General features: G+C 45.4%; 1 protein-coding gene across 1 annotated transcript in view; it reads left to right on the forward strand.

Moving 5' to 3' along the window:
* The window catches only part of ZNF423 (zinc finger protein 423), a 350075-nt gene that overhangs the window by 179510 nt on the left and 155699 nt on the right, over positions 1-14866 (forward strand). Inside the window, exon 3 of the mRNA XM_044664166.1 lies at positions 7888-11111. Within this exon, the coding sequence (XP_044520101.1) occupies positions 7888-11111 (3224 nt within the window). The remainder of the gene's footprint in view (positions 1-7887; positions 11112-14866) is intronic.

Below are 14866 nucleotides of genomic sequence, written 5' to 3' on the forward strand. Positions count from 1 at the left end.
TTGCATTCTTCCTGGAGAAGCTTGGTAGAGAGGAGAATGTTAGTGAGTTGCCTTCATTCAGTCATGGATAGTCTCTAGCATCACGGAATGCTGCCTAGCCAGCTTGATGGCAGTCACAAGGGAATAAGGTGATATGGCTGCTTTGGCACATTCAAATCAATCCAGCTAACATTCAGGGTGTCATCTCTCTGCGAGGCAGCATTTGGGTGCTAGGCACTCTAGAGGTGCTTAGAATATGGGCCAGATGTACAGTTTCAGCATATGTGGCCCAAACCTATTTTGGGGGGTACAGAACTAGATATGACAGTCACCCGTCCCCAAGGAGATTACATTCCACTTGAGGGATAGATGATTTTGTGAAGAAAAGTGGGCAAAGGGAAGATCTAGGCAAAAAGTTTGTGTAAAAAATTTGAGGAAGCAGGAAATACATTTAATGGGGGGCAGTAGTTTGTGAGGAATCTGAGCTAAACCTTGGAAAAAGAATTTATGAGACAGAGATGAGGGAAGGAGTATGTTTCAGGTATAACTGAGAGTTTAGATATGGATGCTGAGGGGCAGGAGATGGCAGATTGGTTGAGTTTTAGGATTAGCTAGTAGTCCAGTTGGCTAAAGTCTACAATGTGTAGTTATATGAAAAAAATCTGGATATGGGAGTAGGTTGGAGCTAGGTTGTAGCATTTTCTTTTTTATGCTATAAGCAATAGGATACCACTGATAATTTTCTGAGTTAGAGAAGGCCATAGTAAGATAGAGAGACTGGTTATTTTGACAACTATGTGAAGGGAAGATTGGAGGAGGGATAGACAAAGACAGGAAAGCCAATCAGAAAGCTATTACAGTAGTCCAAGTGAATGGTAATGAAGGTCCCAAGAAAAGTGTTTGAAGATCCTGTGACCGATAAGAAGAGGATAAAAACAAGAGATATTTTGTTAACAAATTTCCCAGAGATGGACAACTGATTGAATGGAGGGAATGAGGGAGATAGAATTCCTACTGACTGCCATATGATTGATTGTAGGAAGTGAGGAGGAGAGCAGTCAACAGTTATTCCCTTCCCAGTGAAAGATTGGAAAGAGAGTAGTGCCATCAGTAAGAGTTGGAAATTTTGAAAAAGACACATTTGGGATGGAAGATGATGAGATTCACTTTGGGCATGTTGAATTTGAGAAGGCAATGGGACATCTTGGTGATGCTCAGTAGGCTGTTGGAGATGTAGGACAAGGAATTAAAGAGAGAAAATAGGATTGGATATATAGACTTGTGAATAATTCATATATAGGTGATAATTGAAGCCATGGGAATATATCACATCACCAAGGGAGAGAATATAGACTGAGGAGAGGGCCAAAGACAAGAGACTTGTGGGCTGAAGGTAGAGGATAGCAGACTACAACAATGACGACAATAACAGCTAGCATTTATATAATGCTTTAAAGTTTATGAAGTATTTTACACAGTATTTCTTTGATCTTCACAACATTTCAGTGGCACAGGTGGTGATGATTTTATCCATAAAGGGATTCGATTATATTAAAAAAAACACCTAGTTTTTGATCATCTCTAGAATTTAATAATATCTTGTTCAGTTTCTTAATTTTATGTTTAAGGAAACAAATTCAGAAAGATTTTGACTTGCCTAACTTTATAGAGTTAGTGACAGAATGGACCAGAACTCAAGTTTCCTGATTTTTAGGCCAGAGACTTCTTTCTTGTTTCAGCCTTCTTCCTCCTATGTTGTCCAATAGAACGGTTTCTTACCAGGATAATAATTATATAATAGCTAATAATACAGATGATTATATAATAGACAATTAGTAGCTATCACTTATGTAGCACTTTAAAGTTTATTAAGCACTTTTTTATTCTTACAATCACTCTTGCTATTATTATGCTCATTTTTACAGAAGAAGAAAGAAAGGCAGGTAGAGGCTCAGTGACTTGCCTAGCTAGCATCAGAGCTAGTAAGTGTTTGAGGCTGAATTAGAACTGATGTCTTTTTGACTCTAGCTAGGTCCAGTGTTCTCTTCACTGGTAGTAATTTGTTTACCCCTTAAGATCTAAGCTTCATGTGGGCAGATATCCTAGCTCATACCTTTTCTGTTTTCCTTTAGTCTTGAGAACTTAGCCCAATGTAAATAAAAATCTGTATTATACCATTTCTGGATGTATCATATGTTTATTAACTCAAGTGGATTTGTCTGGGAGATTATTTTTTCCAGTGATACAGAGAGCAACCCATCCACACTTTGCCCATCTTGTGAAATGCTTGCCCATGTCTCCCTATTAGTTCTCCATAGGGTCACACCCTGTGACTTAGAGGCCTTTCTCTTATATTTAAAAAAGATTTATACATTTTGTCTTTGACATTATAGACACTTTTCTTCCAAGCCTCCTCCCTACAAAGTACATTTACTGAAAACAATTTAGCAAAACTGCCTCAGCATCAATTGTAACTCCTCCAAAGTGCTGCTTTGCCACGTTTCTTTGCCCTAGTCATACTTGTCATTCTTTGTGGCATAGGAATATTCTGTTCCATTCATATACCGTAGCCTGTTAGGGCATTCCCAACATCATTCTCTTAGATAATGAATGTGTGTCCAGGCAGCTGGGGAATAGAGTCAGCTAAACTGTTGATCTCTGTGTTTATGTTGGTGAGTGTGCACTCTGCCCTTTTTCTATTCTAGAACCTTTTGCAAAATAACCAGAGCTTCAGATTCTCCCTCCTTCCCCAAAAGGAACATCTTATTTCTTGCATTTAATCCCACTGTGGGATTATTCCTAGAGAGAGCTTCTGTACTTAGAAGACACCTGATTGAGAAGGAGCTCTAGGATAGGGATGATACATGTTCTTGGAGCTTCTTCATACGTGTACTGAGCATTAAGGGGGCCATTTAGGCCCCTGCTCTGTGCCCACATGAGCTCTGCTGTTGTATCCCATCCCATCCCAGGGATGACTTATGTTCCAAAGCCTGTCTAATGTTCCTTTTTTCTTAATTAAAGTTTTATTGAATTTCCTTCTCCTTTTAATACTCGTTTTGGTTCTTGTCTTCGACGATGACAGAAGCCTGGGAGTAGCCATGTGAGTCCTGTTTCTGAGCAGTCCCATTTTGCAGGATTAGCCGTTTTTAATGACTTTAATCTTCTTTTTGAAAGTGATTCTCCCCACCCCACCCCCACTCATTCTGTTAAATTCCTTTGATTGCATTAATGCAGAATTATTATTCTAAGGGAAGGGGAAAAAAATTAAAGTCCACAATTGGCAGCTGTTTGATGCTGTGCCTTAAAAATGTCTTCTGATGCGTTCACCTATGGCACTGCTTCCATTAGGTGGGCACACTGTATATCCATTTCTTCCCATTGTTAGAGTAGTTGTAATGAGTCTTATTTATCAGGAACTCAAAAGAAAGAGCAGTAGTAGTACAGTGCCTGGCATATAACAAGTTCTTATTAATAATTGGTTGTTGATTTGATTCACTTTTATTCAATAGGAGCAGAGAAGAGAATAAGCATTTATATAACACCTACTGTGTACAAGCAGTTAACAGATATTATCTCTTTTTATGACAACAGTTATCTTTTTACTTCCCCAAACTCCCAATTCTCTGTCCCTTGAGATGATAGAGATTTTGAAAAATGACAAGTCTCATTTGACTTACCTCCATATAAGAGGAGAAGGGAAGGGTGTATTTGTATAACACCTACTATGTGCCTTTGGGGTCATAGAAACATTTGAAAATGACAAATCTTGGGGCAGCTAGGTACGCTTAATGGATAGAGTCAGACCTGGAGATGTGAGGTCTTGGGTTCAAATTTAGTCTCAGATAATTTCTGGCTGTGTGAACTTGAGCAAGTTACTTATCCCTAATTGCTTAGCCCATACCACTCTAATGCCTTGGAACCAATACTGTATATTGATTCTAAGATGGAAGCTAAGGGTTAAAAAAATGATAGGTCTCATTTGAGTCATCTCTTTACAAGTGGAGAAAGGAAGGGAATAAGTATTTACATAGTGCCTACTCTGTGCCAGGCACTATGTTTAATGCCTTACAAATATTATCTTATTTAATGAGCTCCCTTCCCATCCCCTTTCCTCATGGGGCCATAAGGAACTTTCTTACCTTTTGGCTTTTCAAGAGGTGTCCACTCACTTCTTTCTAGTTGTCTCCCTGTCTTGTAGAATCTCTAGCTTCCTTCAAAGTATAGCTCTGGTTCCCTACTCCTGAATGAGTCTTTTCCCGATTTCTGCAGGGTAAGTGCTCTGCTGCTCTTAAAGTCGCTTTTTCTCATTTTGTCCATCTTCTTTGTACATGTCTTATCCCCTACAAAATGTAAACTTCTTGAGGGCAGCAGCTCTTTTTCATTTTTGACTTTGTATCTCCAGTCTCTTATAGACATTGACCAACACTTATATGATTCTTAAATTGAATTGAAATGAATTGAATCTGCTTCCAGACTGATAGATGCACCAAATCTCCAAAGCATTTACAAAAGGGGTCTTTAATCTTTTTTGCAACATATACCCCTTTGGTTATCTAGTAAAGCCAATAGATGGACCCTTCTCAGAATAATGCTTTTTAATGTATAAAAGAAAATGTCTATTATTATGAAAGAAACAAGTTATATTGAAATATACTTAAAATTATTAAAAATAAAAACAGGTTTACTGATCTCAGGTTAAGAAGCCTTTATTTACAGGGAAACGGCATTTGGACACAAAAGTTAATAGCTTTTTTTTTTTTTAAAGCAAACAGAGAGTAATTTGATTTTTCAACTTTTTATGTAAACATGGCCAATTTCCCCAATTCATCTTTCTCAATTTAAAACAACCTCATTTCATTTGAATGCAAATAATTATCATCTCAGCAAGTGCTCAGTTTTGCCATCCACATAATAAAATACTCAGTCTTGTTTTCTAAAATTGTTGACAAGTGTGCCTTGCTCTGTACCTACCTCTAAGAGAGAAAACAATTGAAGCTTGTGGGTTGAGGAGAATCTGACTTTTGGGTTCTTTTTAAGGGAATATGAGGTCCTCACTTGTACTGTTTGTATGTATGTATGTTTGGAAGGAAACATATGTATGTTTGGAAGGACTATTTAGCAAGAGTATAGACTTAAGATTTGGGGAGGGAGGGAGAGAGAGAGAGAGAAAAAGAGAGAGAGAGAGAGAGAGAGAGAGAGAGAGAGAACGAGAGAGAGAGAGAGAGAACGAGAGAACGAGAACACGAATGAGAACTTGGATTGGTAGTGCCCAAACTGAAAGATGTATAAAAAACTGTTTGGCTACATTTTGAGAAAGAATGACTCTATTTCCCATCTTGCCACATTCCTGCTTGCTTCCTTAGCCTCTACTTTCATACAGAATTTCTCTCTAAAATGTTGCTGTTCTTGAGAAGCAACAGCTCTTAGCTTTCTGTCTTATGGATTGGCTTGGCCAAAGAGTCCATGTGCATTCCAGCAGCAGATATATTTTGATATAATAAAACATTAAAAGCAAAAATAAACAAACAAAACCCCAGCCCAGCCTCACAAGTTGGGGGTGGGATCATCGTGTGCTAGTGAACCAATCCCCCTACTTCCATCCTTAGCTTCCCTCTCCATCCCTTTTGTCTCCTGGCCCCTGGAGAAGCCCAGCTGGCGTGAGTTGGGAATTAGCAGGCAGTGATCCACGGGTGCCTCCCCACCGAATGTAATCCAGGAAGTGGGCAGCCAGCTGGATTGTTCCAGTCCAAAGGGTCCAGTAATGTGAGGCCCCCAGGGGACCTCATCTCCTTTGCTTAGTGAAGGAGCCCTTGCTTGGTGCTATCAGAGGGAGAGATACTACCAGGAAAGAAGACTTGGGAAGCTGGGCTCCCTGAGGTGACTGGTTTCCAGTTTGAGGGATTGCAGGAGTGATGGGAGAACATGAAGACTAACGTCTGGAGTTACATGGGGGCCTGGGTTTGTACTCTGCTATATGGAACATCTTTGTCTGATTCCCACGTGTGATTAGTCTGCGGTCTCCCAGGGCACTGGCAACCAGTTAGGGTGGTCCTGCAGTGCAGCCAGGGGGTGATGGAGCACCAGTGTCCTGGCAGTGCCAAGAAGGCAGCCAGTTCCATTGCATTGTGGGAAGGAGGAGGGTGATTGGTTTTGGGGGAAGAAGAAGAACTTAGAGGGTTTCTAGACCAGGTGTTGTGTATCTTTCTAATTTAGTTTGTCACCACAGCTATGAATTGTTCCTTTCCCAAGGCATTAACATGTGCTTTTGCACTCTCTCTTGAATGAGTGTATTTGTGTCCACATGCCTGTGTGTGGGTGTGGGTGTATGTGTGCGCGTGCCCACTCCCTTACATGAAAGGCCTGGGAGGCCACTTTTATTGGCTGCTTTAAGAAATAGTTGGAATGGGATCATTAAATGTTTTATAAGGGTAAACGGTCCTGTTTGTCTGGGAGGAAGCAGAGGGTGGGGGGAGAGCAGAGAGAACTGCTTTGCTGGGTTTACACACAAAAAAGGTCAGTGCAGCTTAATTTAATGTTTTGTTTGTCTCTCCCCTCCCCCGCAGCAGCTCTGCGGCCTATTTCATTCATTATTAAGTTTTATATCCTGCTTGACATGAAACGTGATCTTTTCAACTCACTACACAGGACGGCTGGCTTCATTCTGTTCTCCTTATCGTTAGTGTCTTTGGTAACTTAACTTTTCCCCTTTCAGTCTGTGTGGTTTTGTTTTTTCTTCAACAGCCAATTTTTGTTTTTGTTGTTCTCTTGGGCTTGGCTGGGGAATTGATAGGACTGGACATCTGCCTTCTCCCCTTAGGTAGATAACAATTTCTCAGCTCTTTGATAAAGCCTTGCCTGACACTAATGGTCTTATCGGTCCTCCCTTACATTGTGTTTGGGTCTTCCTTTAATAAAGATCCCTTGTGTCCTGGAAATGCCCTCTTATTGACATCAGTGCCAGGACATAATGCCAAGCCATTTTATTGGGAACCTAAGCCCTTTGGTTGTATGCTATGGACAGATTTACAAGAGAGGGAAATTTCTCCTTACGTGATAGAGACTCAAGGGATTCCAATGATCTCCTTTAATTTCCACCTATTCCATCTCCATGTGCCTTCTTATTAAGGTCAAAATTTTCAAACTTTTTTTGAGGTTTGTTTCCACATTATTTGGTTTATGTTACATGACCCTGTGGGAATGAGAAGAGTATGACATTTATTCATTTTGTCATCCATTAAAATAAGTCAAAGTAATTTGGGTTTTGAGTCCTTTTTTTGGCAGGGGTGGGGTAGAGAAAAATTTCTAGGACTCTTAGAGATACCATTCAGTATTATATTGGGGCATTGAAGACTCAGGGATCAGGACTTTTGGGGTCTCAGTAATTGTCAGCTGGTTCTAAACTAGCAAAAGACTCAGTTAAAGGAAGCCAGCCACTTAGCGTCAGTGGGAAGTTAGCCCTAGCGCCCTCCCCACTTCAGTGATGACTTCCAAATTGGCACGTGCTCTTGGAGCTACTCATCCTTGTTAGATCTTACCCTGGGATTTAACTTCTTTGGGGAGACGTGGGGCCTTGGGGGACCATGGTAGCTAAGAAGGCCATGAGTAGGTGTGTTATTAATGGAAAAGATGTTTCCCATTAATATCTGGCCGGCTTCTTGAGAAATGACACTGTGTGCTGTTTGCTTTCCCAACATCCTTTATAATCTGAAAGGCATCTTGTCCCTATTCCCTCTCTGTCTGCTTTTTTGATTTGTTTTGTTTTCTAACCCCCCTCCTCCCCTAGTTTTCCTCCGAGCAGTTGGTTAGTTATGCAGTAGTAGAAGGCATAGTGTTGTTGAGAAGCTTTGTCCTTATTTCACAGATGCCCTGGGAATTGTCTTTAATCTCCTTTCTGCCTTCCCATTACAGATGGTGATGACGACCCACAGCTCTCCTGGGTGGCTTCATCTCCCTCCAGCAAAGATGTTGCGTCACCTACTCAGATGATAGGAGATGGGTGTGACCTCGGCATCGGAGAGGAGGAAGGGGGGACCGGCCTGCCCTACCCGTGTCAGTTTTGCGACAAGTCCTTCATCCGCCTGAGCTACCTTAAGAGGCACGAGCAGATCCACAGCGACAAGCTCCCCTTCAAGTGTACCTACTGCAGCCGGCTCTTCAAGCACAAGAGGAGCCGCGACCGGCACATCAAGCTCCACACGGGCGACAAGAAATACCACTGCCACGAGTGCGAGGCGGCCTTCTCCCGCAGCGACCACCTCAAGATCCACCTCAAGACCCACAGCTCGAGCAAGCCCTTCAAGTGCACCGTCTGCAAGCGGGGCTTCTCCTCCACCAGCTCCCTGCAGAGCCACATGCAGGCCCACAAGAAGAACAAGGAGCACGTCGCCAAGTCGGAGAAGGAGACCAAGAAGGACGACTTCATGTGTGACTACTGCGAGGACACCTTCAGCCAGACCGAGGAGCTGGAGAAGCACGTCTTGACCCGCCACCCCCAGCTCTCGGAGAAGGCCGACCTGCAGTGCATCCACTGCCCGGAGGTCTTCGTGGACGAGAACTCGCTGCTTGCCCACATCCATCAAGCCCATGCCAACAAGAAACACAAGTGCCCCATGTGCCCAGAGCAGTTCTCCTCGGTGGAGGAGGTCTACTGCCACCTGGACAGCCACCGGCAGCCAGATTCCAGCAACCACAGCATCAGCCCTGACCCGGTGCTGGGCAGCGTGGCGTCCATGAGCAGTGCCACCCCTGACTCCAGCGCCTCTGTGGAGCGAGGCTCCACCCCAGACTCCACTTTGAAGCCTTTAAGGGGGCAGAAAAAGATCCGGGCTGTGGAGCGGGAGGAGGGGCAGAGCTGGTCCAAAGTCACCTACAGCTGCCCCTACTGCTCCAAGAGAGACTTTAACAGCCTCGCCGTCCTGGAGATCCACCTGAAGACGATCCACGTGGACAAGCCCCAGCAGAGCCACACGTGCCAGGTGTGCCTGGACTCTATGCCCACGCTGTACAACCTAAACGAGCACGTGCGGAAGGTCCACAAGAACCACGCCTACCCCATGATGCAGTTCAGTAACATCTCTGCCTTCCACTGCAACTACTGCCCCGAGATGTTCGCCGACATCAACAGTCTCCAGGAGCACATTCGCGTCACCCACTGCGGCCCCAACGCCAACCCTGCAGACGGCAACAATGCCTTCTTCTGCAACCAGTGCTCCATGGGCTTCCTCACCGAGTCCTCCCTCACGGAACACATCCAGCAGACCCACTGCAATGTGGGGAACTCAAAACTGGAATCCCCTGTTGTACAGCCAACACAGTCGTTTATGGAAGTTTACTCCTGCCCGTATTGCACAAACTCCCCCATTTTTGGCTCCATCCTAAAGCTTACAAAGCATATTAAAGAAAACCACAAGAATATTCCATTGGCACACAACAAAAAGTCTAAGGCAGAGCAGAGCCCAGTTTCTTCTGATGTGGAAGTCTCTTCCCCCAAAAGGCAGAGACTCTCTGCTAGCATCAACTCAGTTTCCAATGGTGAATACCCATGCAATCAGTGTGATCTCAAGTTCTCCAACTTTGAAAGTTTCCAAACTCACTTAAAACTGCATCTGGAGCTGCTTTTAAGGAAACAGTCGTGCCCTCAGTGTAAAGAAGACTTTGACTCCCAGGACTCCCTTCTTCAGCACCTCACGGTCCACTACATGACCACTTCGACCCATTACGTGTGCGAGAGCTGCGACAAACAGTTCTCGTCCGTGGACGATTTGCAAAAACACTTGCTGGACATGCATACCTTCGTGCTCTATCACTGCACCCTCTGCCAAGAAGTCTTCGATTCCAAGGTCTCCATCCAAGTGCACTTGGCGGTGAAACACAGCAACGAGAAGAAGATGTACCGCTGCACCGCCTGCAACTGGGACTTCCGGAAGGAGGTGGACCTGCAGATCCACGTCAAACACAGCCACCTGGGCAACCCCACCAAGTCCCACAAGTGCATCTTTTGCGGGGAGACCTTTAGCACCGAGGTGGAGCTACAGTGCCATATCACCACCCACAGCAAAAAGTACAACTGCAAGTTCTGCAGCAAGGCCTTCCATGCCATCATCCTCCTGGAGAAACACCTGCGGGAGAAGCACTGCGTCTTCGATGCGGCGGCGGAGAACGGCACGGCCAACGGCATGCCGCCGGCCGGCAAGAAGGCAGAGCCGGCGGATATCCAGAACATGCTCATGAAGAACCCCGAAGCCCCCAACAGCCACGAGGCCAGCGAGGATGACGTGGATGCCTCGGAGCCCATGTACGGCTGTGACATCTGCGGGGCGGCCTACACCATGGAGGTTCTGCTGCAGAACCATCGCCTCCGGGACCACAACATCCGGCCCGGGGAGGACGACTGCTCCCGGAAGAAGGCAGAGTTCATCAAAGGCAGCCACAAGTGCAACGTCTGCTCACGGACCTTCTTCTCCGAGAACGGGCTGCGGGAGCACATGCAGACCCACCGGGGCCCCGCCAAGCACTACATGTGCCCGATCTGCGGCGAGCGGTTCCCGTCCCTGCTGACGCTCACGGAGCACAAGGTGACGCACAGCAAGAGCCTGGACACGGGCACCTGCCGCATCTGCAAGATGCCCCTTCAGAGCGAGGAGGAGTTCATCGAACACTGCCAGATGCACCCCGACCTGCGCAACTCTCTCACCGGCTTCCGCTGCGTGGTCTGCATGCAGACGGTCACCTCCACGCTGGAGCTCAAGATCCACGGCACCTTCCACATGCAGAAGCTGGCGGGCAACTCGGCCGCCTCCTCCCCCAACGGCCAGTCCCTGCAGAAGCTCTACAAATGTGCCCTTTGCCTCAAGGAGTTTCGAAACAAGCAGGACCTGGTAAAATTGGATGTCAACGGCCTGCCCTACGGCCTGTGCGCCGGCTGTATGACCCGCAGCACCAATGGACAGGTGTCTGGCTTGACCCCGCCGGAGCCCAGTGAGCGGCCATGCGGGAGCCTCCGGTGTCCAGAGTGTAGTGTGAAGTTCGAGAGCGCGGAGGACCTGGAGAGCCATGTACAGATGGACCACAGGGACCTGACACCTGAGACGAGCGGGCAGAGGAAAGGCGCCCAGACATCTCCTGTCCCCAGAGTAAGTGGCTCCCGCCATCTAAGCGGCCTCCCTCTTTCATAGCGCAGCAGGGTTCCTGCTCCGTGATTCAGAACCATAGATGGGCCTGTTTTTGAGCCAGGATATTTTAGTGCTGGGGGCTAGGCGTTCCTTCTAATTATCGTTGGAACAGGAAAGCCCCACAAGTGTGACTTCTCCTCTCCACCTCCCCATTCCTGTACATGTATGCACACATACAGACACAGACACAGAAAGACAGACAGACACACCCACCCCTTTTGTGGACAAATCTTTTTTCTTTTGACAGTGTGGTGAGGTCTCCATGGGATCACGGGACCCATAGCATTTGCTTGCTTGCTTATTTGTTCATTGATTATTTCAAGATGGAAAACACCCTAGAGATCATCTAGTCCTCACTTTAGAGATGAGCAAATTGAGGTGTCTAGGTGCATGCCCAAGTTAACTGACTTGTCCAAGTTCATACAGATAATAGAAATAATAAAAATGAATCGCAATTTTGCAGATGAGAAAAATGTATCTCAGATAAGTGGAATGACTTGCTTTTGGTCTCTTGGCCCGTATATGTGTTTATTCTTTTCAGAGAGGGGTTAAGCCTTACTCCTGCCATAGTGGAGAGATTATTAGCTCCTTGAGGTCATCTATTCCTACCTTCCCTCTCATTCAAACCCATTCACCACATTAGCAGGGTAGACAGGGTGTTACATTTTGAGTTAGAAGACTTGGGTTCAAATCTTGTCTCTGACACTGTCTGTATGCCTTGAGTAAGTCTTTTTATTTCTCTGGGCATCCATTTTCACATCTGTACTATGATGAGGTTGGGCGAGATGTCCAATGTCCTATCCAATTGGGTGAGACGAACTCTGATGTCCTAACCAGTTCTTAAAGAATGATTTGTGATCAGAGATTTGAATCAGCATTTCCAAGTCTAAATCCAATTCTCTTTCCACCATACTTATCTGCTCTTCACAAGAATACCCCGTCTAGCTGGGTCTGCCTCACGTGGTTTTGGAAAGCCGAGTCTCAGCAGCCTTTTCCTAGGTGACTGCGGAGCTTGGGTCCAGGAGGCTGAGAGAAGATTTTCTATAGGAACCCCACTCTTCCATCTGGCTGTTTGCTTCTCAAGCGTTAGACCTGCAGGGCCTTCACATTCTCTCTGGGTTTGTGTTGTTTCCAGATGGGTGGAGATGCCAAATGTTTCCTAAGAGTAAACTCTTCCAGGTGCTACTGTTGCTGGCCTTGAGGGAGGCAGGATTTGGGGCTGGAGCCTTTTGCCACAGGTGCTTGCTGGTGGTATTTGGCCTTGGGACTTGCATGCAATAGGCTCCATGGTGGATATGAGAGAGACACACAGAGAGAGACAGAGACAGAGAGAGAGAGCTGAAGGCTTGCTAAAAGGTGACAGCTGGAGACATAATCAAATGGATCTGGAGTAGTTTTCCAAAATCTTGGAGAGACCTGGAATGAAATCTTAACCATTGCAGCCACATTTGGAGCTCAGCAGCTGCCTTTCAAAGGTTCAGCAATCCTAAAGGTTGCTTTTCTATACTCTCCAGGACATTTGAAGGCTATTTTGGCAAATATGGTCTCCTCATGGAATATGGCCCTATTGCCCTCAGAGAGTCAAATATTGCCTGGAAATTGGGTCATGGCTACATATCAGCAGGATTAGGGTAGATGGTGTAGAGTGATGGAGCACGTCATGTCTACTGGAGTCATTTAGAAAAGGCATTGTCTACCTAGTCCCACTTGTAGGCCATTCCACAGCCACAGTCAGAGCATTAGTTTCATTGTCTATTAAGCATCCAGAGGCCCTGGAATTGAACTTCCCATTAACCTAGGCCTCCTTGTTCCTTGATCTCAAAGAGCTTAAGTTGGTTGAGGTAAAAAAAAATCTCAATATCTAGCTTGAGTCTTGATAGGACCCTTCGGAGGGTCAGTGTTTATAGCAATAGTTTCTTTAGGGATAATAGTCCTGTGGGATAGATGGATGTTACATGTAAAAGACTGAGGTCTCTTCCACCCCACTGCTTAAAAAAATAATAATAGTACCACTGATCACTCAGAGTTTTATACTTTTCAAAATGTTTTTTACATCCACCATATAATTTACTTTTCAGAACATCTTTGGGCAATGGGGTTGGCTGAGAAATATGATCACCATTCTAGAGGTGGGAAGACTAAGACACAGAGTTTAAGGCATTTTGGAGAGGGAAGTCATGGAGCCAGGACTAGAAGGCCCAGGACTCCTAACTCCTTTTGCCTCCTCATTAAAAGTCCTTTTGTCTCTTCAGTGAAGTACCACTGTAGACGCTTACCAAGAAATGTGGAACTATCTAGGAGTCACCTTTTCTAAGGGGCTTGGTCACCTTCTCTTTACACACCCTTTCTTTTGTCCTTTATCCATCCCTTAATTTCTGCCTTGAGCACTCCCCCACTGATGCATTCTCTCTCTCTTACATAGTAGAGCAACAGTGGATTTAGGAAAAGCACTAGGAGATGACAGAAAACAAAGCATTAGTACCCATATTTTCATAAGCAGAGCTGATGTTTGGCTCAGACTTCTGGGAAGAGGGAAGGGAAGGGACCTGCAGGAATGAGAAGGTGCCTCGAATGCCAGGGATAATCCCCCCAATGATATCTCTTTCGTTAGAGACCTGGAAAAAACACAAAAGGAAAACCAAGAGGCATCTTCTTGGGAGCAGGACAGTGGGGATGGAGAGTAGAAGTGAAAGTAAGTGATAGGAGGGGACTGAAACTGAGAGAATCTGCATGCAGGCATGAATGAATGAATGAATATCCACCTTTCCCTTTTATGTCTTAATGTTTTCATAATCATCTGGTCCTGGGGCCACTTCATGCCCAGTGGATGATGGGCTCCTTGCTTTTCATAGAGAGGGGTTGGTGAAGGAAAGGGGGCTACGGTGAGAATCCTGGTGCTTGTGTCACAATCTATGTGTGTTTCTCTGTATGAGCAGAGCAGAATTGCTGTAGCTCAACAGAAATTGAGAGATGTCTCCACTCCCAATGTTCATTCTTTTGTGTCCTTCCCATGGTCAAGGCTTCCAAGTTGGTGTTGCTCTCATCAGCCACACATGCACATTGACCCCAACGTGGTGTTGTCATTTCGGTCCTCTTTGAGTTTGAAGGACAACAACCGTCCATGTCCATTGGAGTGAACACGAGTGCGTGTATATGATTGAGTATGTTTGCATATATTTGTGTTTTTGAGGATGTGTCTATCTCTGCAGACGTGGGTCATTGTGAGTGACAAATGCAGAAGCACAAGCGTGTGGCACTTTGGTGAGTGTGTTTGTGTCTGTAAATGAATGAAACTGTGTTTGTGCGTGCAAATTGGCGTGTGTCTATGCCTCTATGTCGGAGTCATTGTAAGCATCAGAGAGGGTGTTCGGCCGAGTTGTTTGTATGGTTATGCTTATCAGTGTTTAAGAAGGTTGCTGTGTGTGTGTGTGTGCGTGTGCATACCACTTCTCACAATCAGTGATCTTTTGTCACTTCCCATGGAAATTCCCCTCGAGTTCCACTTTGCCACGAGGGATTGCAAAGTTCTCCACCACTGATTTCATTCCCACATCAGAATCCAGCCTCCAAAGCAGAGTAGAGTGGCAGCCACTTCCTCCCCACGCTCGGCCCTCCCTATGTTAATTATTTTCAGTGCACATCGAACCTGCTTCGCTCAGGGCTGCCCCAGGAGGGATAAATAAAATAAGGTCCAGTCATGGAATATTACCCCCTAC

This window comes from Gracilinanus agilis, chromosome 2, assembly GCF_016433145.1.
Source record: "Gracilinanus agilis isolate LMUSP501 chromosome 2, AgileGrace, whole genome shotgun sequence".
NCBI lineage: Eukaryota > Metazoa > Chordata > Mammalia > Didelphimorphia > Didelphidae > Gracilinanus > Gracilinanus agilis.